Source organism: Lutra lutra, chromosome 13, assembly GCF_902655055.1.
Source record: "Lutra lutra chromosome 13, mLutLut1.2, whole genome shotgun sequence".
NCBI classification, from domain to species: Eukaryota; Metazoa; Chordata; class Mammalia; order Carnivora; family Mustelidae; genus Lutra; species Lutra lutra.
Window position 1 is genome coordinate 95,506,642 of NC_062290.1, and position 26,582 is coordinate 95,533,223.

At 52.9% G+C, this 26,582-nt stretch overlaps 1 protein-coding gene across 10 annotated transcripts in view; it reads left to right on the forward strand.

Moving 5' to 3' along the window:
- The window catches only part of CACNA1B (calcium voltage-gated channel subunit alpha1 B), a 174,984-nt gene that overhangs the window by 14,057 nt on the left and 134,345 nt on the right, over positions 1–26,582 (forward strand). For all 10 annotated transcript variants that reach the window (XR_007122284.1, XM_047700142.1, XM_047700141.1 and 7 more), the window contains exons 4-6: positions 15,992–16,083; positions 17,606–17,758; positions 19,011–19,201. Coding sequence is in view for 9 of the 10 variants with exons in the window: in XM_047700142.1 (XP_047556098.1) it covers positions 15,992–16,083; positions 17,606–17,758; positions 19,011–19,201 (436 nt within the window). In the remaining variant the exon portion in view is untranslated. The remainder of the gene's footprint in view (positions 1–15,991; positions 16,084–17,605; positions 17,759–19,010; positions 19,202–26,582) is intronic.

The following is a 26,582-nucleotide window of genomic DNA, read 5'->3' on the forward strand; positions in this document are numbered from 1 at the left end:
GGGGCGGGCGGTGGGGGAGAACCACTGAGGAGACTCCACGTGCCCCCCCCCACAGGCCTCTGGTTCTGAGAAGGCAGTGATGGGGGAGGGGACGGCCTCGGGATGGGCAGGAAGTCAGCGTTTCTTTCTCTCCGTCACCCGGTCAGTCCAGGGACCTACGTGTCCACCGAGCCACAGTCGGAGACCCAGAAGCCCTGCAGAGCTGGGAGCCTAGCTGGCCCTGCTGCCCTCCAGCCTGGCCCTCCGCTTCTGGTCTCTCTCCTTGAGTCTGGAGTCCCTCCTGCAGGGGCATTTCCTCCTTGGGGACCCGGGCAGTGCGAGGTAGGTGGTCACAGAGACCTCCAGACCTGTCCCCAGTGCCGGGAGGAAGAGGGAGGCTGGCTGGCTTGCTCCTGAGACATGAAGCCCTAAACACTGTTTGGTGAGGTCCCCTGCAGGCTGTTCCTATAGCCGTCCTGAGCCAGAGGCCACCATCAGCACCTCCATTTAAAGAATGGAGTGTTTTACCTTGAGCTTAGGGTGGATTCCCCACGTACAGAGACAGTGGCTGAGGCCCAGAGCCACACCCGGCCCCCCACTGGCCTCCGTTCGCGCCCCCTCCAGCCTGTCGGCAGTCACTCATCCGTCCTTTGTGTCCATAGTTTTGTATTTTTAAGGACAGTATAAAAATGGACTCATGTCCTTTGGGATCGGCTGTCAGCTCCGAGGCTGACGCGGGGGATCTGCTGGGCACACTCCGTTGCCCAGCGCGGCTGCCCCGTGGCCCCAGCAGCTCGCCTGGCCCCCACCTGCTGTGGGACACGGGTTGTTTGCAGGTTTGGAGATAACACGAATGAGTTGCTGTGCACTTTGCTACCGGGTTTTTGTGCAACTGAGTTTCCTCTGGGACGAGCGCCCAAGAGCACAACTACCCAGCTGTTACCCAGAGGCTGTCTTCCCATTTCCACATTCCCAGCGGCACTGTCGCTTCTCCGGGCCTCGCGGCGTGTGGTGTCACTCCTCTCGTTTTGGCCATTCTGGTAGATGTGCGGTGAGGTCTCCCTGGTTTCAGCTTGTGTTTCCCCCCGGCTGTGCTGTCGGATGGCTTTCCCGCGCTTCTGTACCCCCCGTGTGTCCGCACAGCCCGGCTCACACTCGGCTGGTGGTGTGATGGTGGCCCGTTGCAAGTATTTTCTCCTGGTCCGTAGCTCATGCTTTCATCCTTCTAGAAGGGACTTTTGCAGGGACGCCTGGGTGGCTCAGTTGGTTGGACGACTGCCTTCGGCTCAGGTCATGATCCCGGGGTTCCGGGATTGAGTCCCACATCGGGCTCCTAGCTCCATGTGGAGTCTGCTTCTCCCTCTGACCTTCTCCTCGCTCATGCTCTCACTGTCTCTCTCTCAATAAATAAAATCTTTAAAAAAAAAAAAAAGAAGGGACTTTTGCAGAGCAGAAGGGTCTGTGTGAATGACGTCCAGCTTCTCTGTGCCTGGACAGCACCTGTGGTCCGGAGTCCCGCTCTTCCACAGAGCTCAGTCCTGAAGGTTTTCTCTCCCACAAGTTTGACTGTTTGACGGATCACTTTTAAGTCCGTGACCCGTTCCGAGTTATTGTTTTTTAAGATTTTATTTATTTATTTGAGAGAGAGAGAGAATGAGAGAGAGAGAGAGAGCATGAGAGGGGGGAAGTTCAGAGGGAGAAGCAGACCCCCCGCTGAGCAGGGAGCCCGACATGGGACTCGATCCTGGGGCTCCAGGATCATGACCTGAGCTGGAGGCAGTTGCTCAACCAGCTGAGCCCTCAAGATGTCCCTCAAGATGACTTTTGTGTCAGGATTGAGGAGGAGGCTGAGGTAATTTTTTCTCTTCCTGCTTGCTCCGGAACAATTTGTTGAAAAGCCTGTATCTCCTGCGATGACTTTTTTTTTCTACTTCTGTCAAGAATAATCTGGGCATATTTGAGTGGGTGTGTTTTGGGATTTTCTCTTCGGTCCCACTGGTGTGTCCATCTCCCCACCGGGCCTGCACTGTCTTGATTACTGTGGCCACGTAAGTCTTCAAATCACACAGACTCATGCCCCCGGCTTTCTCCCCCCTCCGCCAATTGTTTAAACTGTTCTAGTTTCTTTTCTTTCCTATAAATTTTGGAGTAATCTTATTGGTATGTGCACAGACCCTGATGGGAGTTAATTTGAGAGCAGGGACATCTCTATTCCGTTGTCTTCCAGTCTGGAGGAGGCTGTCTCAGCCTGCACGGACCTCGTTCGACTTCCGTCCTCAGCATTTTGCAGTTTTCAGGGTTCAGGGCCTGCACGTGTTTCCTCAGAGTTACAGCGAAGCCCTCCTGTCCGTTTGCTTGAGGATAAATGCTGTCACGTTGTGTTTTTATCTTTGGTGTCTCTGTGTCCATCGCTGGTATGTACAAAGATAGTCGATTTGTATATGTTTGTCTTTCATCCTGCCACTATGCTGAACTCACTAGTTCTGGGAGATATTTTCTTTCTTTTTGAGATTTTTTGGAATTTTCTATGTGGACAAATATGTCATTTGTAAGCAGGGACAGTTTTGTTTCTTGGTTCCAATCTCACGCCTTCTCTCTCTTCTTGCCTGACGGTCCGACGGGCGGCGGCTCGCGGCTGAGCTGCGGTGAGAGCAGGCGTCCGTGTCCGGCTCTCGTTCGGGAGGAGACGCCCGGCCTCCGCGATCAGCTTGCTCTGGGCTCTGTAGGTGCCTGTTTTTAAGGTGAGGCCCTATCTTCTGAGAAGTCCTGTCGTGAATCAGGGTCCCTTTCGTTAAATGTTCTTTCCGCTTCGGCGTGAACGGGGCTTCCCTGGCTTTGTGGCGCGGTGGATCGCAGTGACGAGTTTTGAGTTTTGAGCCGCTCTCCTCCGCGGAATGAACACGGTCGTGGTTTCGGCTTCGTTTTCACGTCCTGCTGACCCCTCCGCGCCGCTGTGCTTGTGAGGGTTATTGGGCTGGAGTTGCTCCGGGTGTGGTTCCGTCTCGCTCCGGTCCGCGCGGTCTGTGGATCGGGGCCATCCTGCTTCCTAACGTGAGTGGAGCTGCTCCCCTCGCCACCCAATTTTCTGGAAACCGTTGTGTAGGAATGCTGTGAATTCCTTAAATACTTGGTAGAATTCTGCAGTGAATCCAACTGGGCCTGGAGATTCCTTTTTTGGGGCTTGTGGGAGTTGTTGGATCATGGATTCAGCTCCCTTCACGGGTCTTGGAAGCATGTGGCTCACATGGGACGCCCTGTGGCACTTAGTGCCTTTCGGGGCGGTGGTCCATGTGGTCTCTGTGGTCTATGCAGTCCGGTTCCGTGTGTGGAGCCGCTGCGTCCCCTGGGATAGCCTCCCTCAGGCCTCCTCGTGTCTTCTCTGTCTCTCCTAGTCGGGCTCGCTGGATGTCGTCCGTTTTATGATCTTTTCGGAGAACCAGCTCTTAGTTTCATTGTGGTTTTTTTCCTTTCTCTCTCTCTTTTCAGTTTCATCTATTTCTCTCGGTATTGTCTGTTTGCTGTGGGCTTACTTTACTTTCCTTTTTCTCAGTTCTTGTGGTGAGAACTTGGGACCCTAACGCTCTAACTGTGCGCCGTCACGGGGTCAGTCTGCCCCGGCCCTGCTTCTTCGGCGTGCAGACCTGTTGCGGGTTTCCGCCTCGCTCGCCCGGGCTCCGAGAACATTCTGTGCAGTGTTGACTGCGGTACGCGGGTCGGCGTGTGCCGGGGCCGGGCCGGGCTCTGTCTCCGCACGTCCCGGGCCCTCGGGACCGCGTGTCCCACTGTGGCTTCACAGAGCCGTGCTCCCGGGCCCTGCATGGGGTCGGTCCCGTGCACGGGAGGTCCTCCCCCGTCCCCGGGCGTCCCGCTGGGCCTCGGTCCCCTCGTTCCCTGCAAGGTCGCTGTGGGGCTGCGCTCCGGCTGGGTCGCCCGCGGTGGGATGTCTTCTCTGTCTGGTTTCCTGCGGTCCTGCCTGCTCCTCTTTGATTACTGTCCACACAGTGTCTCTTTTTCTGTCTTTCTGCTTTCAGCTCGTCCGTCCCATTCTAGGTGAAGTGACTTTCCTACAGACAACACAGCTGGGTCATGTCTGGTTGTCATTTGGTTTGGTAAATAACAATTCTGTGCAGAACAATTGTCAGTGTGGTAGGATTAAGTTCCTTGTTGTATTTTTTGTTTCTGTTTGACCTCTCTTTTTTATGTCTCATTTTTTCCTTGCCTTCTCCCGGGTTACTTGCACAGATTTTGGAACCCCACTGTAACTAATCTGCATATTTTGAGTGCATCTTTTCGATGGGTTTTTAGTGGTTTCTCTAAGTGTTGCATTGTCTACGTAACTTCCCCAGTTGTTGATGTCATTTTACTAGTTCAAGCCAAACGTAGGAATTTTCCCCTGCTTGTAATGTAATTCTCTTAAATATCTCCTCTTCTTGTGTTTGAAGATTTTTATTTACTTTATGTATATGTATATAGAGAGCAAGCGAGAGAGAGCGGGGTGGGGCAGGGGCAGAGCGAGGCGGGGCTCTCAAGTGAAATCCATGTCTGATGCAGAGCCCAGTGTGGGGATCGATCCCATGAGGATCAGGACCTGAGCCAAAGCCGAAACTCAGATGCTCGGTCAGGCGTCCCGTCCTCTGCTTGTGTTAGAAGTGCATCAGGATATGCCATGACTTCTGCTTCAACCGTCAAACGTAACTGAGAAAACTCAGAGAAAGAACGAAATTGTGTGGTTTTTACCCCGTTTTGATTCTTTGCATTGGCCCTCCTTCTTGATGGGCAGTGATCCCTTGTTTCCATCACGTTCTTTCTGACTAGAGCACTTTGTTTGTCTTTCTTTCAGGCTAGGCATGCTAGTGACAGATTCTGTTAATATTTCTTCATCCGACAGTGTCCTGATTTCTTTATTCCTGAAAGATATTTTTGTTGGGTTTTGCTGTCTGGGTTGACACTTCCTTTTCTTCAGCACCAGAAAATACTGTGTGCTTCCTTCTGTCCGGGTTCCTGAGGAGAAACCTTGTACTTTGAATTGTTTTCCCTGACAGGTAAGGCAGTCTGTTTCTCTGGCTATTTTCAGGAGTAGATCTATACACGTATGTACATGGGTATTATTTATTTATATCAAATGTATATATAAAGTGCACATACATCATTTTATTATGAAAGTTTTCAGAGAACAGTTGGGTAGCACAATGAGCAATGTATGCACATGCTCCCAAAATTCAGTAAAAGTTAATTTTGCAATTTTTATTCTTTCTGTATTATATATTTCACTAAGCATTTGAAAGATGTAGGCAAAAAAATAAAAATACAATAAAAAATAATTAAAAGATGTAGGTGTTACAAAGCTCCATCCCTAAAATGCTGGGATAAGGACTCTGGCCGACATTAGACCAGTGACAACAGCCTCACAAACGGTCCCGTTACTTACCGCTGAGTTCATCCAGTTTTCAAGTTTCCAGGTGTCATAATTTGGTTTTCAGAAGTTTGTGATGTATCTTGTCACTATCTTTCAGTTTATCTTATTTGGAATTCATGCAGCTTCTTGAATCTGTAGGTTTAAGCCTCTTGCCAAATTAGAAAGTTTTTAGTCATTACGTTGTTGTAATTACATGCCCTTCTGGCCCTACCTTCTTTCCCATTCCTTCCAGGAATGTGATTTATTAATATATCCCATAGGTCTTTGAGGCTCCCTCTTCTCTCTCCTCCTCTTCCTCTCCCTCCTCCTCCTCTCCCTTCACAGCTTCTTCCTCCTCATCTTCCTCTTCTTCCATCTTCTCTCCCTCCTCCTTCTCTCCTGTTTCGTCTGTTCTGGTATTGAGCTCATCCTCTTAGCTTTTCTTTTTGGTTATTGTATTTTTCAGTTGTAATTTTTTAAAAAGATTTATTATTTTAGAGAGAGAGTGCACATGGGAGGGGAGGGGCAGAGGCAGAGGGAGAGGGAGAACCTCAGGCAGATTCACTGCTGAGCTCGGAGCCTGACTTGGGGCTCCATTTCCTTACTGTGGATCATGACCTGAGCTGAAATCAAGAGTCTCACGGTTAACAGACTGCACCACCCAGGTGCCCCTAGTATAAAATTTTTATAGGATTCTTTTACGTATCTTTGATTTTGTTGATACTTTGTGTCTTTTTGTTTGTTTGTTTCAAGCATGCCCGCTGTGTTTGTGGAGGCATGTTTATCTAACCGCTTCAGTATCTTTGTCTGGTCTTTCCAGGATCTGTTCCATCTCTGTGTTGGCATCCATGGATTGTTTCTTTTCATTCAGTTTGAGATCTTCCCGGTTTTTTGTTGGATGAGTTTTGACTGAAACCTGGACATTTCTTCCCTAGTTTCTGAGACGGGATTTCATCTAACCCTGTTTGAGCTGGGTCTCTGACCCTTAACAGTCACGGATGCTGGTCACTTGAAGGCCTCCCTTCCCAGGGTGTCCGTGGCTGGTGTGACTGTCCTAGGTCATGGTGATGTCACTGACTGGGCCTTGCTGCACGTCACCAAAGCAGTAGGCCTCTTCTGAGCCGCACAGCTTGAGGACAAGATGCCCACCTGAGAGCCCACCTTCTGCCAGGGCAGGTCGGGGTGGTGAGGGTCAGGGAGGTCAGCTGAGGGGCCGTATAGCACATCCCTGCAAGGGTCGCTCACTGTGCCCTCAGGAGGTTGGGGCTGGTGGCCCTTGCCGTCTGCTCTGCAGGGTCCCTGCTTGTCCCATAGCCCATTGAGGAGAAGTGATGGGAGAATGGCCACATGTGTCTAGACTCTTCTGAGCTTGAAGCAGAGACTCTGACCCTTCTTGCATGGAGGACTGACCCCAGCATGTGTCGGCGTGTGTCACTGTGAGGCATGAGGTCCTGGCTAGTGTCCCAGCCCCACATCTTTGTGGCTGTGAGCCTGGACACTTGCATGTGTCTCTGAACTGCAGTTTCTTCCTCTATGATGGGGGTCATGCTGCTGACCTCTGCATGTCCCTGGCACCCAGTAGACAGGCCACAGGGTTTCTGTTTGAATGACGTGTGAGTGCCATCTGCTGCCAGCTGTGTTCTCCAGGGTGGAGACTCACACATGCCAGGCCCAGCCCTTCTTCATCCCAGCCCGTGGCTGCCTGGGTTTGGGGCAGTCTCAGGGCCTCTGGTGCAGGGGAGGTGGGCCTGGGAGGCCCTGGGCTGCGAGTGGGCTGGGAGGCTGAGGGGATACTGAGGCCTCTTTGGCCAAGACCCACAGGCTGTCTCCATGGCAACTGCCAGCAGCCTCCTGGGCAAGAGCCAGCACCTGGAAAGTCCATGACAAAGCAGTTCCTGGAGATGGGGCCGGTGCCGTCTCTGTCATGTGTCCGCCAGCTCGGCTCTGGTGTCCCTGGGCCAGAGTTGGGGCTGTGGGCCTGGCTGGCATGGCAGCTACCCGGTGGGTCCTGGCCTGGAGGCCCCCCAAGCTCCCCGGTGTGAGCTGAGGCAGGGGCATGCCGGCGTGGACACTTCGCCTGGTGGAGAGCTTCTGGTCCCGCCCGGAGCCACTTGCCTCCCCGGCCCTCAGTGAGGTCCCCAGCGGTTCTTGGGAGGCTGGAGCCGGCCCTTCTGCCGCTGGTGGTGCTGATACCACTGGGCATGTCCTGCAAGCGCTCTGTCACGCAGCCTCACCAGGGGACCCTCACGCTGTTCTTGTCCTGTCGCAGACACGCGAGGTCTTCCCGAAGTCTGGCAGCCCGGAGGAGGTGGGCTCGGGCGGGAATCCTGGCTCTGGTGGTCGGGGGCTTGGGCTCTTCCAGGCGGGCCCTGCTGAGCTTGGGGTGCCCGTGTTGGGGTGGAGGGGGCGGCCGCAGCACCCCCCGGCCTCGGCAGGGCCTGACCTTCCCAGAGGGGCTGAGTGGTGCCCCTGAAATGCTGCCTGGCTCAGGCCCTGGCTGGGATGGGGCCTTCGCTCAGCTCAGCACCACTGCTGGGTCGTAGCATCCGAGGGGGCGGGTAGGCCCCTGCGCTCCAGACCCTTCCTGCTGCGGGTCATCCACACTGAGGTTTCCAGAAGTCCAGGGGGTGTCTGTGGCTACTGTGCTGGGTCAGCAGCATGGACTATGGCTGGCCGGGGCCACCGGACACTGGTGGTCACCCTATCTTTGCTCCCTTTGCTGGGCTTGATGGGACAGGAGTCTCAGAGCTGCCCGCTTGGCCTGGGGCTGGACAGAGGACACCCTCTACCATCATCAAACAGCATGACAGTTGTCCCCCTCTTGAGGGACTGTTGTGAGGATTCAGGGAGCTTTGCATGCTCCCAGCAGGGCAGAATCCCCCAGACTGTCATCACCAGCCTTGTGGTCCTGGCTCTGATGGCGTCCCCAAACAGAACAGAACACGGGCTGATAAGGTTGGGGGCTGCAGGACCACACCAGGTCTGTGGTTCCCCGCCAGGCTCAGCATGGACATTCTGAGGGGCTGGCACAGGCCGCAGGGGCAGGAAGGCGTAGGGTGCGAGGGCGGGAAGGGCAGGCGAGGTGTAAGCCCCAAGATGTGGGTTAGGGTTCAGATTGGGATTACGTCTGGGGACATTGGTGGCTTCTCTGTCCTGCCACGTCCTCTCAGACACATAGCCCTTGTGGCTTCCTGGTCGCCTCTGGCAGTTCTCGGCATTTTCGGAAATGGGTGGCCTCATGAGGTGTGGCTGGGTTGGGTCAGGCCTCAGACGCTGGCTCCAGCTGGGGTGTGAGCCCAGAGGCTATGCACAGACTGCTGTGGGGAGGCAGGGAGACCTCAGCTGGGACCCCGGGGTCAGGGGGGACATAGTTCCTGCATGGGGCTCAGGGACGAAGGCCAAGGCTGCAGCTGTGGGAGTCCTGCCCCCCGAGGCCACAATGCCACGGGGAGTACCCCCTCCTCCTGGGTGCCAGGGCAAGAGCGGGTCTCCGCAGGGGACTGTGGATACAACCCCATGCATTTACCCTCTTCTGCTTGCCGTGCAGAAGGGGACCTGGGCCTGGGAGTTGGGCGACAGTCGCCAGCAGGGGCTTCTATGTGCTCTGGGGCTCAAATCCTCATGTGTCAGCGACACTTGAACCATAGTTCACATTAAAAAAACTTGTATTTTATCTCCTTCTTTTCCTAGAGAAGCATACTGAGGTAAAATTCACATACCGTGACGTTCACTTTTTTACAGCATATAATTCAGTGGCTTTTCGCGTGGCCGTAGGGTGCTACAGCCATGACCACAACTTAATCTGAGGACATTTCCATCAGCTTCCCAAAGAGACCTGACTGTCTGCCTTCCCTCTCCCCTCCAGCCCCTGGCCCCGTCTGGTCCCCTTTCTGTCCCTGGATTTGTCTGCTCTGGACAGATGTGGTCAGACACGATGTGGCCCTTTGTGTCTGGTTTCTTTCCTGCCACACACGTCAGTCTGTTTCACAAGCATGTTCCCTGAAATTGTTACCCTTTGCATGGCCGCCCTGTGTCTCGTTCACTGTGGTATTGGTGTTGTGTTGTGTTTCTCTGTTGCCTAGTGTGGACATGTCCTGTCTGGGTTCCCCAGCAGATGCCGTGAAGCCTCGGTGCATTATTCCGACGGGACATGCTCGCAGAGTGGCCTGGTGAAAAGTGTTTAAACACGAGGTGCATTTCATTTTGCCAAGTTGTTTTCCAACCAAATGGGAAGCGTCGTTTATAATTCCCGCTGGTTCTGTTCCAATCATGAGTGTCACCCACCCCCCGCCTGCCCCCGCCACCACGGGATGTGACGTTTCTAAAGCTCGTGTTAATTTATTGGGTGTAAAGCTGTCTCACGGCCGCCTTACCTTTCAGTTTCCAATACTGGTGATTTTTGGGTATGTTCGCACATTACTAAATTGTGTCAGTTTTATGACTCTTGGATCCTTGGCCATTTCGTTTTGGAAATTCCAGTGCTGCTCCAGGAGCACGTTCGAGCGTGCACTCCTGCCAGGCGCCCGGCTAGGTGTGGAGCTGGAAGGAGGCACTGGCTGGTCCTGGAGGGGAAGAGAGCCGACACCCCACCCCCACCTCCCTCCCTGGCTCATGTCACCACCTCGCTTTCCAGGATTTTTCTAGAGCCTAAGACTTCGGGAAGGGAAGGCACCAAGAAATTCTTGCAGAATTCAGGGATGCATGCTCTAACTACGTTTCTGTTGCTGTTCGTGTAATGTCTGTAATTAAAGTACCTCAACATTATTATTATTCTGTATTTCTTCATTTCAGTGAAGCACATTTTTCTTTTCTATGTAAGTAAAAAGACATTGACTTTCTCGCTTGAAAATGTGGATATAGGAAAGAGTAAAAACAATGGCTCACAGGCTGTCCTGAGATGTTACTGCTGCTAATATTTTGCAATATTTCTTTCCAAGCTTTTTCTGTGCGTAGGTCTTAAAAATACACAGTTGGGACCGTGTGGCGGAGATGGCACCCTGCTCCCACCACAGTCCGTCGCCCTCACGGGGGCCTTGTGTGGACGGGCCTTGGCCACACTCTGTTGTCGGACTTGTCCTTTATTTCCCATTTTGCTTTTATAGATAAGACCCCAAAGCACGCGCGCATCTATACGCCACCTTGGACTCCTTCTGAGGCACAAGGCCTCAAAGGTGGATGGTGGTGTATTTCCTCTGTCCATCAGGCTCGAACGTGGCTCAGTTTCCTGTCGTTTGGTTGCACCTCTGTTGCCAGCCCCCTCGTGCCTCCGCGCAGAGCAGGCTCTGTGTCTGTGTTCTGATTTGAACCCTCCTGGCCCTTGCTCTGCGCGTCGGCGTGTGGTCCGGTTGCTGAGCTCAAGGAAGCCTCTCGTATCTCATTAAACGAGTCCTTTACTCTTGGCTCTTCTTTTCTGAAGTTTTTCTGAGCCTTTCTTCAATTTGTTTGCCTTTTTAGTTTTCCAGATAAATTCCGAGGTCGATTTGTCGTAGTTTAAGAAATTACTTTTGGAACAGCTTCAGTTGTTGAGAATCTCTAAGCTGATTTCTGGAGAGTCAAATTCTAAACACGTGTGCTTCGTCTGTCTGTCCAGGGTTACAGTAAATCTCACCTTTATTCAGTGCTCCCCCTTTTGTCCATAAGATGCGGTGGTTGTCTTGGTGGAGGTCACTCACACTTTCCAGTTGCTTCTAAGTGGCTCCTCTTCACTGACGCCAGTGTGACTGAAGCGTTGGGTGCCACGGTCCCTCCAAGCGGGGGCGTCTGGGTTCCTTTAGCTCGAACGCCTGTGTTCCGACACGCCGCTGGGCCCGGGTGCTGTCGACAGCTCGTCTTTTCGACGGGGGCCTCCAGCCCGCTCTGGCTGTTTCTCAGCTTCCGTGCAGCACACCTGCAGGCGGCTGTTCCGCGCGCTTCTCTGTCACTGCTTCCGGTCTCGCTTTGCTGTCCTCTCCCTTGAAGGCCCCAGGCCGTTTTCTGTCCTCTGCAGAAGCTGAAGTTAGGGGTCCTCGCAAGCCTGCAGGGTGCTGTTCAAGCTGATGCAGTTGGCCAGCGGGCGTCCAAACCGAGTGACCTCAGGGCTGCTCACGGGGCTTCTCACAGCCCCGGTCCTGGCCCCCGTCCCCCGCCCCCAGGCCAGGCTCCTCATCTCATCCCAGGCGAGGCGGCTGCTGCGGTTCTGGGATGGCCCGTGAGCGAGGCTGCTCCGACCCGGCTCCTGGGAGTTTTATCTTTGCTTTTGGAAAGAATCATTTTATCTATTCATTTCCTTACTTTTTTCTCATGTTCTCTTGTGTTTGCTAGAACTCTCTAATAAGATGAAGTGAGAATAATGGTGGGGATTCTTATTTTATTGTCTGATTTTAAAGGAAATCCCTCTGATAAATGGTTTGTCGGCTCTTAAGAATGGATTTTGAGGGCGCCAGGGGAACTCGGTTAAGCGACTGCCTTCAGCTCAGGTCATGATCCTGGAGTCCTAGGATCGAGTCCCACGTCTGGCTCCCAGCTTCATGGGGAGTCTGCTTGACCTGCTCCCCTCTTGTCCTCTCTCTTTCACTCCCTCTCTCAAATAAATAAATAAAAACTTTTTAAAAAAAGACTATTTATTTGACAGACAGAGATCACAAGTAGGCAGAGAGGCAGGCAGAGAGAGAGAGGGGGAATCAGGCTCCCTGCTGAGCAGGGAGCCCAGTGTGGGACTCGATCCCAGGACCCTGAGATCATGATCTGAGCCGAAGGCAGAGGCTTAACCCACTGAGCCACCCAGGCGCCCCTAAAGAATATAAAAAAAAAGTGGATTTTGAGCATGAAAGATTATTCAGAAAAAAAAAGAAGAATCAATATTCAATTGATTAGAGTTACAAATACAAAAATGTGTTCTTTTTAAAAAATTGAGATGAATTTGTGACAACATGGATGGACCTAGTGAGACGGAGGAAGACAAACACCATATGGTCTCACTGTTATGTGGAATCCGAAGCCAGAACAAAACAAAGCAAAACACCAAACTCAGAGAAAAAGAGATCAGATCTGTGGCTACCGGAAGTGGGAGCTGGTGAGGTGGGGAGCCGGGGTAAGGTGGTCAAAGTTCCCGAGTTCCAGCTCGAGCATCAGGACGGTGAGTACCAGGGATACAACGAGCGCCCCGGTTCCCGTGGCTGCCGCAGGACACGTAGGAACGCTGGGAAGGGGGGGCCTCCGGAGCCCATCACAGCTCGTTTAAATGTGTCTCCGTGAGCTTTTGGGTGTGAGCCGGACCTGTCGTGGGGATCACCTCGCAGCAGAGGTAAACCGAGACGCCCTGCCGTGCACCACACGCACGCAGGCATACGTGCCGACCATTTCTCAGTAAAATGGAACAATTTTAGATTCAGCTTACAAAACATCGATCCCAGGACCCTGAGATCATGACCTGAGCCGAAGGCAGCGGCTTAACCCACTGAGCCACCCAGGCGCCCAACTTTTAGCAATTTTTAACAGTGGCTTTCGAGGTGACTCTAAATGTTTTATCCCATTTCACAAACTTAGTGTCAAACATTTATAAATTTACTGTAACCGGATCTTCATAAGTACTCAAGTGCTGTGTATCCAGTAAAATGTAAAGATGTTGAATCATAAGTTTGTTAAAATGTTCCAATACTTTTTATAAACTATTAGTCTTCAACTTGAAATCACAGTGTAAATAAACTTTTCTGTTAGTTTATAAAGTTAGAACACCAGGGCGAACGTGATGCCCAAATGACCGCACCACCCAGGCACCTTGGACATGGGCAGTTTTCAAAGATATTCCCATGTACTCAAAAAGGCTATGTTCTTTATTTGTTAGGAGCGGAGTTTGATAGGTGAGATAGGAAAGATGTAGAAGACTAGAACTCTGTTGTACATCAAGGCTGCTAATTTTTTTTTTAAAGACTTATTCATTTGAGAGAGAGAGAGAGAGCACACACATGTGTGAGTGGAAGGAGGCCTAGAGGGGGAAAGAAACTCTTAGCAGCCTCCATGCCCAGCACAGAGCCCAACTCGGGGCTCAGTGTCACGACCCTGAGATCATGACCTGAGAAGAAACCAAGAGTCAGACGCTTAATTGACTGAGCCACCCAGGAGTCCCAAAGCTGCTAATTTTGTTTTAATCTTAGGTAGCCTTACTGAGTTTTGGTATTCAGCCCTTCAGACTGTGAGAGGAGCTTTGCTGGACTTTTTGACTGTGTTGAAATCTGGGGTGATGACTTCTTTTATGTCTGAAAAAAATTTTTTAAAAAGATTTTATTTATTTGACGAGAGAGAGACAGTGAGAGGGGGAACACAGCAGGAGGAGTGGGAGAAGGAGGCGCAGACTCCCCGCTGAGCAGAGCGCCTGGTGCGGGGCTCTATCCCAGAACCCTGAGATCATGACTCCAGCCAAAGGCAGAGGCTCAACATCTGAGCCCCCCAAGCACCCCTGAAAATATGTTTATTTTGCCCTCACTCTTCATTGACAGTTTAGCTGGATATAAAGTTCTAAGGTGACCATTACTTTCTGCTGCTCTTGGAAGGTATAACTCGATGGCCTTCTGGCACGTATTTTTGCCAAAGTGAAGGTTTTTTTCTTTTCAATTATCCTTTTTCGCTATTAGAAGATATTTTGTCTTTTCTTTTTCTTTCTGGCAACTTCTAAGGCTGTCTTTTTATCCTTGATGTTCTGCCATTCCTCCCTGTTTCTAGTCGGATGTATTTTCTTTATTCAATGGGTACTTATAGTGCACTTTCGATTTAAAAAGTCATTTATAGTTCTGTAAATTTCTCACCTGCTACCTCCTCCAATGTTGCTTCTTCGCCCTCTGCCCTGTTCTCTTCCGCATCTCATACCGGATGTGTGCTGAGCATATGATCTGACCTCCGTTTTGCTTAATTTCTCTCTCTTATTCCTTCTTTGGCTTCTTGATGTCTGCGGATGAGTTCTTCAGTACTAGCCTCTGTACTATTTTCCAAATCACTCATGCTCTCAAACTGTGTCTCCAGCCCAGAGTGTGATTTATTATCACTGTTACTGCTGTATGTTTATTGCCCAAACTGGCTAGTCTTTCAGACACGACCTGTTTCTGGCTGCGTTTGTTTCATATGTGTCAATTTCGTCAGAACAAAGTTCTTCCAGTAGTCAGTTTTGATAGTTGGAAGTCTCTCGTAACACTGGGTTTCTTCATGTGCTCTGGACTTCCGGTTTGAACAGATATTTTCTTGTTGCCTTTCTTTCTTTTTCCACTGAGAGTTTCAGCTCTGTCTCAAATTCTATTCTCGCTGCCATGTATCTCAAGCAGGAGCACAGAGCCTTCTTCACCAAGAGTCCGGGACACATTCTACAAGCAGAACCGCCAGGACTGTTGGTGCATGGTGTATAGAGTGAGGGGAGAGAGGACTCAGGGAAGCCCTGGTTTTGGCTGAAACAACATCGACGAGGAGTACTCAGAGAGTGGGAACTGGGGAAGAAGCAAGGCTGCAGTAGGAATCAAAGCTTAGTCGCCACAGTGTAGCAGCTCTGAACTTTCTAAAGAAGTTCATGTTTCAACACTTTTATACATTAATGTTTAAAAAATGGTTCTTTAATTATGTAATGCTTGATACACTTTTTGATAGCCAAGTGGAAGGGTTAAAAGAGCAGTTGGATGTATGAGTCCTCAGTTCTAGATTTGGGTTAAAGCTGTGCGATTAGGAGTGGAAAGCACGCTGTGGCATTCAGAGCCAAGGGGTAGATCCTGCTGGGAGAGAGCCCCAGGGCCTCCACCTCCCAAGTCTGGTGCACAAGGCAAAGGTGGCCGTCGAGACCTGGAGGGGCTCCTGGGGAGTTCGAGGGAAATGAGAGAGTTGGCCAAAGGCTGGAGAAGGAACCATTTAGAGCAGGAGACTTGACCACCGGAGTTGGCAAGGTATGGGCTCAAACGGCATTTCAGGGGAGCGGTGTGGGTGGGAGCCTAACGGGGACGGGAAGGTAAGGTCAGACCCAGGACTGACCCTCTGACTGAGCTTTGGTGTGAAGGGAGCAGAGAAATGTGCGGTGCTGAGAGGTGGTTCTCAGATCTTTTGTTTTCTGAAATGGAAGGCATCAGAATATGTTTTTCTGCCAACGGACTGATTATGACGGCTTTCCTGAGTCCCCGAAGCCTCTGTTCCACCTTCCCTGCCCCACACCGCTGTTCCCCTGAGAGAAGGGCTTGAAGAGAGTGTGTGTGTGTCTGTTCAGCCTCGGTGTTACCCGTTTCACTCCTCCCCGTGTTTCTTGAGGCTGTTTGCCATGTGGCTGGGGTTGGTGTGGGAGCCTTGTTCTGGCTTGGGTTTAGCTGGAGGGCAGATTCAAGGCCAGGCCAGGTGTCAGAGACCAAGGGTCCTCTCAGGGTGATTCCTTCGAGCCAGAGGGATGGTTGCGCTGGAAGCAGCTGTTGCTAACATTACTATGGGGACGCCTGAATTCAGTCCCTGACCCTTCCTGCTTGGCAGGTCCCATACCTTGTGCCTGCCCTGTGTTTGGACAGTAGGGGACAGAAGAGACAAGGTGTCCCTATTCTTGGGAGAAAGGATGTGGGGGGTGGGGAACGGGTTCTCTTACCTGAGTATGGAAGCCTCTAGTTCCCTCCTTCTCTTTCCTGCCAGGATCCTGGCCACGGCTGGCACTGACTTTGACCTGCGGACCCTGCGGGCTGTGCGTGTGCTCAGGCCCCTGAAGCTGGTGTCTGGGATTCCGAGTGAGTCTGGCAAGAGCCATTAGACCCAAGCCTGCTTGGACTCCTGACCGCCTCCCCCAGCCTCACCACAGCCACGGACACACTTAAGCCCTAACCAGGGACCCCTTTGGCTCTGGTGACTCTAAGCTCAGGGCTCCTGACCCCCGGGAACCAGGTGTGAAGAAGCCTTGAAATTCTCTGTAAAAGCCCAGAGAGTGGCCCAGTTCTTTTGCTCTGACTTGGCTTCCCCAGCTGGAAGCTTTATTCTCTTCACATTCTCTGCTCTATTTCTAGCTCTGCTTTGTTTTCTGGGGTTAAGGTACAGATGAGAGATTGAGCAAGCTGGTGGGCTGGTGCCTGAGAAGACAGCCAGAGGCTGCAAGGGACCCCCTGTCTTGCCTTAGGCTCGGCAGGGCCGTGGACACCCAAGGCCAGGTTAAGACATGCTCTTGGATTCTGCTGCTCAAGGAGCCGGGCAGGAGGGCCAAGGTTACCGTGGGGTTGGGTTTTTCTCAGAGCCCCTGGCGGGCAGGGACCGAGAGCTGTGTCCCCCTGAGGCCACTACAGGAAAGCCCTCATTCTGCCCCAAGACCCTGCCAGGCGAAGGCTCAGGCCTGTATCTAAGAGCTGGGGCAGGTGGAAAAGGGGTCGTGGGGTTGAGCCTCCCTGTGTGCTGGTTCCTTTGGCTTGGACACACCCGTGCTGGGGGTTAGTGGTCAGACACTCCTGGGGGTGGGTCCCCTGCTTCACTGTCCCCAAGGAACTGTGTCTGTTGGGAACTCTTATACAGCCCTCCTAGGATCTCCTGCTCTCGGCCTCCCGAATCTTTTGCTTCTCTCTCCCAGCACCCCCCACCCTTTCTCCTCAGGATTCTCTGCTCACTCCCCATGGAGCCCTTCATAGTCCACTTCTCTCCCCTGACTTTGTACTCTGACACCCCGCATCCTGCTTCTCCCCTGCTTTGGGACATCTTTCTGTCCACTTCCTTCCAAGGCTTATGCTTGGTCTCCCACCCCGGGGACTGTCCTGTTTGGTCTCCCACCCCGGGGACTGTCCTGTTTGGTCCCCACCCCGGGGACTGTCCTGTTTGGTCTCCCACCCCGGGGACTGTCCTGTTTGGTCCCCACCCCGGGGACTGTCCTGCTTGGTCTCCCACCCCGGGGACTGTCCTGTTTGGTCTCCCACCCCGGGGACTGTCCTGCTTGGTCTCCCACCCCGGGGACTGTCCTGTTTGGTCTCCCACCCCGGGGACTGTCCTGTTTGGTCTCCCACCCCGGGGACTGTCCTGTTTGGTCTCCCACCCCGGGGACTGTCCTGTTTGGTCCCCACCCGAGGACTCCCCTGTAAGTGCAGGCTGTTCCCCTAAACTCATGGTTCCCTGTACTCCCTGCTCATCCCCTACTTGGACAGTGCCCAGACCAGCACCGTGCCCCGGCCCCCAGTGCTGCCCAGCCCAGGCTCTGGCTGGTCTGCTCCCCCACTCCCCCAGCCCCAGCACCAGCCCCTCCGCTCTGACCCGCCCTCCGTGGCTGCTCTGGTCCAGGCTTGCAGGTGGTGCTCAAGTCCATCATGAAGGCCATGGTCCCACTCCTGCAGATCGGGCTGCTTCTCTTCTTTGCCATCCTCATGTTCGCCATCATCGGCCTCGAGTTCTACATGGGCAAATTCCACAAGGCCTGCTTCCCCAACAGCACAGGTGAGGCCTGGCCGCGCCCCTCGGACTCATTCATCCTGGAGGCCCTGCTTGGGAGTCCAGCGGACCGGGGAGCTCCTGTGCTAGTGGGGGACACACACCACCTCCAGGAGGGCACAAACACCTGAGCAGACACAGAAACGCGGTGATCATAGATGATAGTAACTTCTGGGGGAAAACAAAAGGAGAATTGGCAATATAGTAATTGGGGAGCCTGCTTCACGGAAACCAGGGAAATCAGCCCGGGAGGCCTGTCTCCTGAGGTGGCCCTTGAGCAGCTGTCAGAGCAGTGAGAGGGACTGCTGGGCGGTTGCTGGGCCGAGGGCTCCGGTTCCAGGGCCCGGTGCGTGCAGAGGCCAGGGTGAGGGGCCGCGGGAGCAGAGGGGGTCGCGCGGGCTTCGAGGCTGTGGTGGGAACTCGGACTCTTATTCTGAGAGAGGTCGGGAAGGCAGGGGAGGGCTCTGAGCGAGGCCGCTCCAGGAAGGCAAAGGCAGAAATAGGCTCGGGGAGGCTAATGTCACGATCCAGAGAGATGGCTGCGGCCAGGCTGTTTTGGTGGAGGTGGTCAGAATGTGTGGGGTTCTAGGTGGACTTGCAGGGAGGCAGGTCATATCACTCAATGCAGAGAAAGCTCTTACCAGAATTTGAATCATTCATGATTTTTAAAAACTTCTTATCATAGCTGGTGGAAACATGTAGACTCCGCAGGGGCCAGTGCTGTGAGGCCTGGGCGCTGTGACCCCCAGCCACCCTCTGGGTCCCTGCTGGCTGGACTCTGAGCCGACTTGCCTGGTGAGCAGGGACCGCAGTGGCTGACTCCAGCTTGTGGTGGCTCCGGAGTGACAGGCGGATCTGCCGGTCAGGAGTCTTGGGGCGGCTTGACTGTGAGGGAAAGGAGAAATCAGGGTGGTAGTGGTAGGAAGAATTGGATGTTAGGACTTTGTCTTTTTTGATTTTCAGGTGCCTAAGTCCTGAGCGTGCCTCAAGCGTGAGGGGCAGGTTCTAGCTGAGAGGGAGAGGTTGACCAGTAGTTCCTGGGAGGGTTGGTCTGAGCTCGGGGAGGGCAGGTGTGGGCACGGGGAGAGAGCCGGTGCACGGAGGGATGGTGGGACATTGAGGGAGGATCCCACTGGTGCTTGATTCCTGCTCCCGCCCCTCCCCGTGATGAGGTCTCCGCAACCCAGGAATCCCAGCAGGGGTGGGAGCACTTGGTGTTTCTGGGCTCAGGGTCTGTGCTTCACTCTTCTCTTCGCAGATCCAGATCCAGTGGGCGACTTCCCCTGCGGCAAGGAGGCCCCAGCCCGGCTGTGTGAGGGGGACACAGAATGTCGGGAGTACTGGCCAGGCCCTAACTTCGGCATCACCAACTTCGACAATATCCTGTTCGCCATCTTGACGGTTTTCCAGTGCATCACCATGGAGGGCTGGACCGACATCCTCTACAATGTGAGTTGTGAGTTGTGCCTTGGCCCTGGGGCCGTGGACGGACCCTGGAGCTCCTGCAGCCTCATTTGGGGTAATATTTCTGACCTAGGAGCCTCTGCCCAACCCCAAGCTCCTTCGTCTGCCGTAGGATGAAATCTAGGCCCCTTCCTTCAGATGGCTCCACCAGCTGCCCACTGTCCACTCACACTCTTGGCCTTGGTCCTAGAGTCTCCGGGCCGGTTCCTGTATGAGTGATGCTGAGGGCTGGGCGGACACTTTCAGAGATGCTGCTGCTGATCATTGAGTGGCCATGGCGTGGTCCCTCAGGCCCCCCACGGCTCGTTGTTAGGCCCCGTGTGAAGTGTCTCCTCCCTGTTAAGTCACAGAATCATCTCGAGAACCCCATTGTACAAGGAGGAAACTGAGGCATGGAGAGCTTGTTGAATTTGCTCCAGTCCCTAGGACTGGTGGCAGCTTGCTGGGAGCTCCTAGCTATGCCATCCCTGGCGGGGTTTTCAGGATGGAGTGAGGGGCAGGGAAGCCTACTGGCCTCTCCCTGTCCTGAGGCTGCCTGGGGAAGACAGGGCAGGGCCACATGCAGGGAGACCTCTCCGATGATGCTGGGGACCTGGGGTGAGAGTGTGTGTCTTGCGCATTCGTGTCTTCTGCTCTATCTCTCTGGCACTGTTTCTTCTTGAACGTCTTGCCCATGAGAGTGCCTACCCGTCACAGTGGTGTATATGGGGCAGTCTGGGTTGGGGCCCGTGACGAAGCTGGTCTAAGGCCCTTACCTGGTGACCTTTCCCACTCCCGCCTCCCTCCACGTGAAGCTCTTCCTGGCGGACTCTGCCATGAACGCTGGAGCACAATGCTGTTTGCTTTTTCGTGTGATGAACGCCTTGCTACCTTCTACCCACTAAAGCCCCATGAGCCCCCAGGACAGGAGCACGATTAAATTAGGCCCCCAGGGGCTCTGGGAGGTAGAGAGAGAAGGTACACACAAGCTAGGACTCTTGGAAGGTTTGGCCGGCAAGGCACAGCTGGTTGATGGCTGTGTTCTGGATGGCTAGGGTGTGCCCTGCGTGGGTACTTGGGTGGAGGGCCCTGTGATACAACACATTTCACGCTGAACCTGCCACTTGTACGCTGATGTGGGGTTTGGACGATAAGCCCCTGAACCCTGTGCTCCCCAGCCTCGAGGAGCCTGGGGAGGAAATGACGGTGGTGTAGTCTGGTGGCGTGATGGATGGGAGGAAAGGGACAGAATGGGACCCTTTGCCCTGTGCCTTCTCCGTGGGTTCACAGAGAGCCAGGTAGGTCTCAGGGCTCGGTATCCAGCAAACGTGTGGTAAATGCTCACTGGGCTGGCACAGGGAAGACGAGGAGTTAAGAGAAGTTGGCCCAATGTTCCTGGAGCCAGATCCCTTCTCGGAGTGCGAGTCGTGTCTCACAACGGGCTCTGTTCAACTGAGGAAAAGAGGAACAGGCACCAAGGCGGTATGAGGGGCTTGGCTGTTCTCTTCCTGCAGCCAATCAAAGAGTAATTTCCCAAAGACAGACCCTAAAAATAGCTCTGAGCTGGCCACATCTCCGCCATCCCCACCTGAACAACAGAAACCTAGAGCAGGGTTCTGCAGCGTTCGGTGCCGTCTGGGACTTGGCCGTCGGCCCAGGTGACTCAGACTGGTGGGTCTGTGCCCTGTGGGCGAGGGGCTGCACAGGAGCCTGACCCTAGGGCAGGAGGCTGTGGTCCAGAGAGCCACAGAGATTCCTCAGACGGGGGTTTGCCTGGGACCCACTCTCTGGGCACTCCCCGAGATGCTCCTCATACCGTGGCGAGCAGGAGGCCTTCAGTAAAGGCCTGACAATGGCCAGTGCTTTGAAGACGACGAAGGAGTATGAGGAGCCAGGAACCGCGTGAAAGCAAGGCCTGGTGAGGTCTGGAAGCCAGATATGCAGGTGGGGTGGGATTGTGCTCTGGAGCTTTGGCGAGGCACCAGGACGCCGTGACAGTGGTGAGCTGTGAGGCTGGTGCCCAGGGCGGGGTCCAGGATCGGGGTCCACTCTGCACACTAACAGGAGGGTTGTTGTTATAAATCAGCTTTTAAAGGGGGTTCTTTGGAGAGAGAGCGTACCCTCTCTTCCAGCCCAGTGAGTGCAGCTTTTATGGTCCTTTCCGATGTGTCATTGGGCGGGAAGGCCCGAGACCGTGCCTATGCCTCGAGGGAGAGCCATTGGCCTGCAGCCATGGGGTGGACGGAGAGAGAGACGGAGAGCATGCTTGTTGCTGGGAACGGGAGAGGAGAGTGTGTGATGTGAGTGCCTCTCGCCGACCAGCTATGGCCCAGGGGTAGGGGCAGCCTGGAGCCCTTTTAAATTCTGACCAGGGGAATGATGAAGTCTCAGCAGAGAACGTCTGTTCAGAGGACTGCTGACAACCGACGGAGGTGGGTGAGGGTGTCCCCGACGGGAGGAGAAATGGCTGGCCTCATTTTGAAACGTCAGTGGAGTCAGATGGGTCCTAAGTGAGACGAGTCCGGATATTGTGTCAGGCCAGAGAGATGCGACGGTCTTGGGACAGCGCCATGCACGGCACAGTTCGCCTGTCCCCCTGCTGTCCCTCCCCTGCCTGGATAGTGGTGGGGTCAGTAGCCCAACAGCATGCCGAGGAAGAAGGAGCAGGGGCAGGCGTGGAGGGGCGAGGAGGGCCCAGCCTCCACCTCCCAGTGCAGGCGGCTGAGAGAGCAGAGGCTCTTGGTGTAAAGCGTGCCACGTAGTTTGTTGCCAGCTGGGACTAGACTCGTAGTTGCTGAATCGAGACCATTTTCTCCTTGAAGTGATTGCAGAGCCTTCGGTTACCCAGGAGTTACCGGAAGTCGCAGGACTGACCCCCATTTCTGCCCAGGAGCACGAGTGTGTTCAGACGGGCTGTAGGAGGGAAGCGAGGCTGGTCTGTGAGGGTGTCTGGGTGTCTGTGGTGCTGGTTGTGTGACGGCTGCCGCCAGGCGTTCTGACGCGGGAGTGCCGGCTGCGTGTCACAGCGGGCGCCGTCGCCGTGCGGTGTGGGGGAAGGAGGACCCCGAGAGGGTGTGACCTCCCCACTGCGAAGGGTGGTGCCTTTCCTTGAGAAGGGAGACTTGGGAGCCAGACCTTTGCTCGGTTTCGTTTCCGTGGGTGGTCGCGGAGCCCAAGGACCCAGCTTTGGCCACAGGCTGTTTCAGAGAGCCATTGCCATGGTGGGGACACGCCAAGTGCACGGCCGGGTGTGTGACGGGGAGCTCAGAGGTCACGGCGGGACTGAGGGGGTCTGTCTGAGGTCAGGGTCGTGCTCAGCGTTATGGGAGAGGACGCGACTGTCTCGGCAAGGGGTGTAGAAGGAGAAGCAAAGAAGGCCGAAGACGGCGCATTCTCGAACACGGCTGCTGGGGTCTCCAACATTCAGAAGCCAAGTAGGAAGGAAGGGGTGGCCAAGGGGACCGAGGTGGAGCCCCTGGCGCGGGCTGGGAGCACCACCAGGGGCTGGGGAGAAGCAGAGCCAGGAAAACAGTTTAGAGAAAGCCACCGACCAGGCCCGATGCTGCTAACTGGACGAGAGCAGTGTCCGAGGTGGGGGTAAAACTGTGGAACGTGCCGGAGAAGATAGTGTGGGATGAGGATGGCGGCCAGTGTCTGGCTCTGGCCGGGCCCCTCCCAGGGGGCATAGCGGGAGGGACTGGCAGGGGAGACGGGGATTGTTGGAGGTAATTGAGGGTTTACATGCCGTTGTCGGAAGTCTGTGGAGCGGTCCCCTGTGTCTTTTAATTATGCAGGGGGCTTGTACCCCAACCAGAATGCTGAGCCTGACCCAGTGGGGACACAGAAGGTTCCATTCTGGCAGGACCCCCGGTAGCCCTTCTGTACCCACACCCCCTTCTCTCTTACCCTTCCCCCACGCCCCTCCAGGAACCACTACTCTGCCATCGCTGTCCTTTCAGGGAGGTTAGTAAAGGGAGCTGTATGAGCATTACTTTTCGGGTTGGCCACTTTCACTGACGTGGTTCTTGGGGGATTCGTCGGGATTACTGGGTGTGGCTGACGTCTCACCCTGCCCGGCACTCACGTTACAGGACCTCTGGACCGTTCCCAGTTTGGGGTGATTGAGAACACAGCGATTGTGCACACTTGTATACAGGTTTTCTGTGCAAACGTAAGCTGTCATTTCTCTGGGGTAAATGCCTAAGAGTACAGTTTCTGGGTTGTACAGTAGTTGCATGTTTACTTTTTTAAGGAATAGAAATTTCCCAGAGGACTGTGTTCTTTTACATGCCCACCAGCCGTGCGCGACGTGTCGTGCCCTTGCCAGTGTTTGACGTTGCCATTGTTTTTACCTTCAGCCGTCTGGTGAGTGTGACTCTGGTGCAGCCCGCACCTCTGGGGGCAGACGGTGCTGGTGTCGTTCCATGCTCACTCGCTGTTTGTGTGTCTTCTCCGTGAAATCTCTCTTCGTACCCTGTGTCCTCAGTCTGGATTGTTATTTTACTGTGGAGTTTTTCTGTCTTCTAGAAACCACTTCTTTGTCAGATATGTGACTTGCAAATATTTTTCCTTAGCCATTAACTTGACTTTTCATAGTCTTTACCGGGTCTTTCACAGAACAAGCATTTTTTTTTCCCCAGAAAAATCATTTTTTATTTTGATAAAGTCCAGTTTATTTACTTTTCCTTTTGTGCATTGGGCTTTTGGGGTCGAGTCTAAAAACTCTTTGCCTAGTCCTAAATTCTGAAGATTTTCGTCTACTTTTTTAAAACAAATTTTAATTGTTTTACATTTACATGCACACTGCAATCCATTTTGAGTTAATTTTTGTATGAAGTGTGAGGTTTAGGCTGAGATTCTCCTTCCCACGTCTCCCTCCCGTCTTCCCTTCCGCCCTTACTTGCTGAGCTTACGAATGTCTGGGTCCTCGCGTACCCTTTTTGAAGGAGCTGGATTTCCTCCATTGAATTGCTTTTGCACCTCTGCCTGAGAAGTTGGCTGGATTCTGTGTGGGTCTGTTTCTGTCGCTTTCCTGTTTAAAGCAAGTTCTACACACGATGTGGGGCTTGAGCTCAAAACGCCAAGGTCAGGAGTTGTATGTTCCTCTGACTTAGCCAGGCAGATGCCCCTGGGTCTGTGTCTTTTCCAGGGACCCATGTGTCCCTCTCACCAAAACCACACAGGCTTCTTCACGGCGGCCGTGCTGTACACAAATCGCCAGGTAGGCCGGTCTTTCTCACTTTGTTCTGTTCGAGGGGATCGTGTCATCACTCTGCCAGGCCTTCCGCTCCGGGAACATGGTGCATCTCTCCGTTTACGTCGGTCTCCTCTCGTTTCTTTAATCGGAATTTCATGGTTTTCAGCGTACGAGGCCCGCGTACATTCCTATGCCCTCTGGCTCCTTTTCCTGCCTTGGTCCGGCGCTGAAACTTCCAGCGGTGTGTTGGATACGAATGGGGAGAACAACCGTATGTCCATGCTCCGAACCATAGGGAAGAAGTTCAATATAACGTGAACTGTGGGTTTTTTTGTTTTTTGTGGCTGCTCTTTATCACAGAGGCGCGTCCCCTGTTCCTCCTTTCTGAGAGGTTTTATCATGTGTGGGCGTTGAATTTTATAAAATATTGTCTTCGCATATGATAATGTGATGTTTTCTTTAGCTCGTTAGTGTGGTGGATTACACTGACTGACTTTGGAATTTTGAAACAGCTTGACATCCCTGGAATAAACCCCACGTGTCATGGTATACAGTTATTTTTATATATTGCCCAGTACTGTTTGTTAATATTTCATCAAGGGTTCTGGCATCTATATTCATGGGGCTTTTGGTCTGTAATCTCCTTCTTTTTTGAATTGTCTTTGTCCTGATATCGGTATGAGGACAACACAAGACTTAGGAAACGAATTAGGAAGAAGCTCCTCCTCTTCCACTTTCTAGAAGAGATTTATATAGGTGTATTGTTTCTTTTTTAGAGAATTGGTAGAATTCTATAATCGGGGTCTAGAGATTTCTTTTTTTTTTTTTTTGAAGATTTTATTTATTTATTTGAGAGAGAGAGAGACAGAGAACATAGGATGGGAGAAGGTCAGAGGGAGAAGCAGACTCCCCGTGGAGCTGGGAGGCCGGTGCAGGACTCGATCCCGGCACTCTGGGACCATGACCTGAGCCGAAGGTCTTCAGCTTAACCCACTGAGCCCCCCAGACGCCCTAGAGATTTCTTTTATGGATTTTTTTTTCAAATAATACTTTTGAGATATAGTTCACATATGATAAAATTTAGCAATTTAAAGTATACAGTTAATGGTTCTTGTATGTTCATACGGTTGTGTGGCCGTCAACATTACCTAATTTTTGAAGATTTTTTTCAACTAAAAAAGAAACCCCATGTCCGTTAGCATCACGCCACAGTCACTCCCCGTTCTTCCATCCTTTAGCCCCTGACAACCACTAATATATTTGTCTCTGTCTGTTAATCTATTCCAGATGTTTCCTGTAAATGCAGCCATAGAGTATGTTGACCTTTGTGTTTCTCAGGTCCGTCCATGTTGTAGCACGTGGCACTATCTCACTGCTTTTATTATCAAATATGACTCCATTGAGTGGATAAACTATATTTGGTTTATATTTCATCAGTTGATGGAAATTTGGATCGTTTCAACTTTTTTTTTTAAGATTTTATTCTTTTATTTGACAGAGAGAGATCACAAGCAGGCAGAGAGGCAGGCAGAGAAAGAGGGGGAAGCAGGCTCCCTGCTGAGCAGAGAGCCCGATGCGGGGCTCGATCCCAGGACCCTGAGATCATGACCCGAGCCGAAGGCAGAGGCTTAACCCACTGAGCCCCCCAGGCGCCCCTGGATTGTTTTAACTTTTTTATATCATGAATCACACCACTATGAACAAATGTGCACAAATTTTGTGTGGAATATGTTACTTCCCTTACGTATTTGCCTAACCATGGGATTGCTAGATCGTGTGGTAACTGTGTGTGTAGCCGTCTGAGGGGCTGCCAGACTGATTCCCGCAGTGGCTGCAGCACCTTCCATCCCAGCAGGCATGCATAAGCGCTCTGATTCTCTGTGTTCTCCTCAACACTTGGTATCATCTGTCTTTTTAAAATTTAAGCATCCTAGGAAAAGTAAAATTTAATTTTTAAAATAGTCATGCATTCATTCATTCATGATATAAGTGATTTCTGTTGTTTTTTACAGCGTTTTATTAGTTTCAGGTGTACAGTAGAGTAGTTCAGCACTTCCACGCATCACCCTGTGACCATCGTGACGAGTGCGCTACTGAATCCCCGTCCGTTTCACCCATCCCCCCACCCGTGTCGCCTCTGGCAACCAGCACTTTGTTCTTTATAGTTAGGAGTCTGTTTCGTGGTTTGTA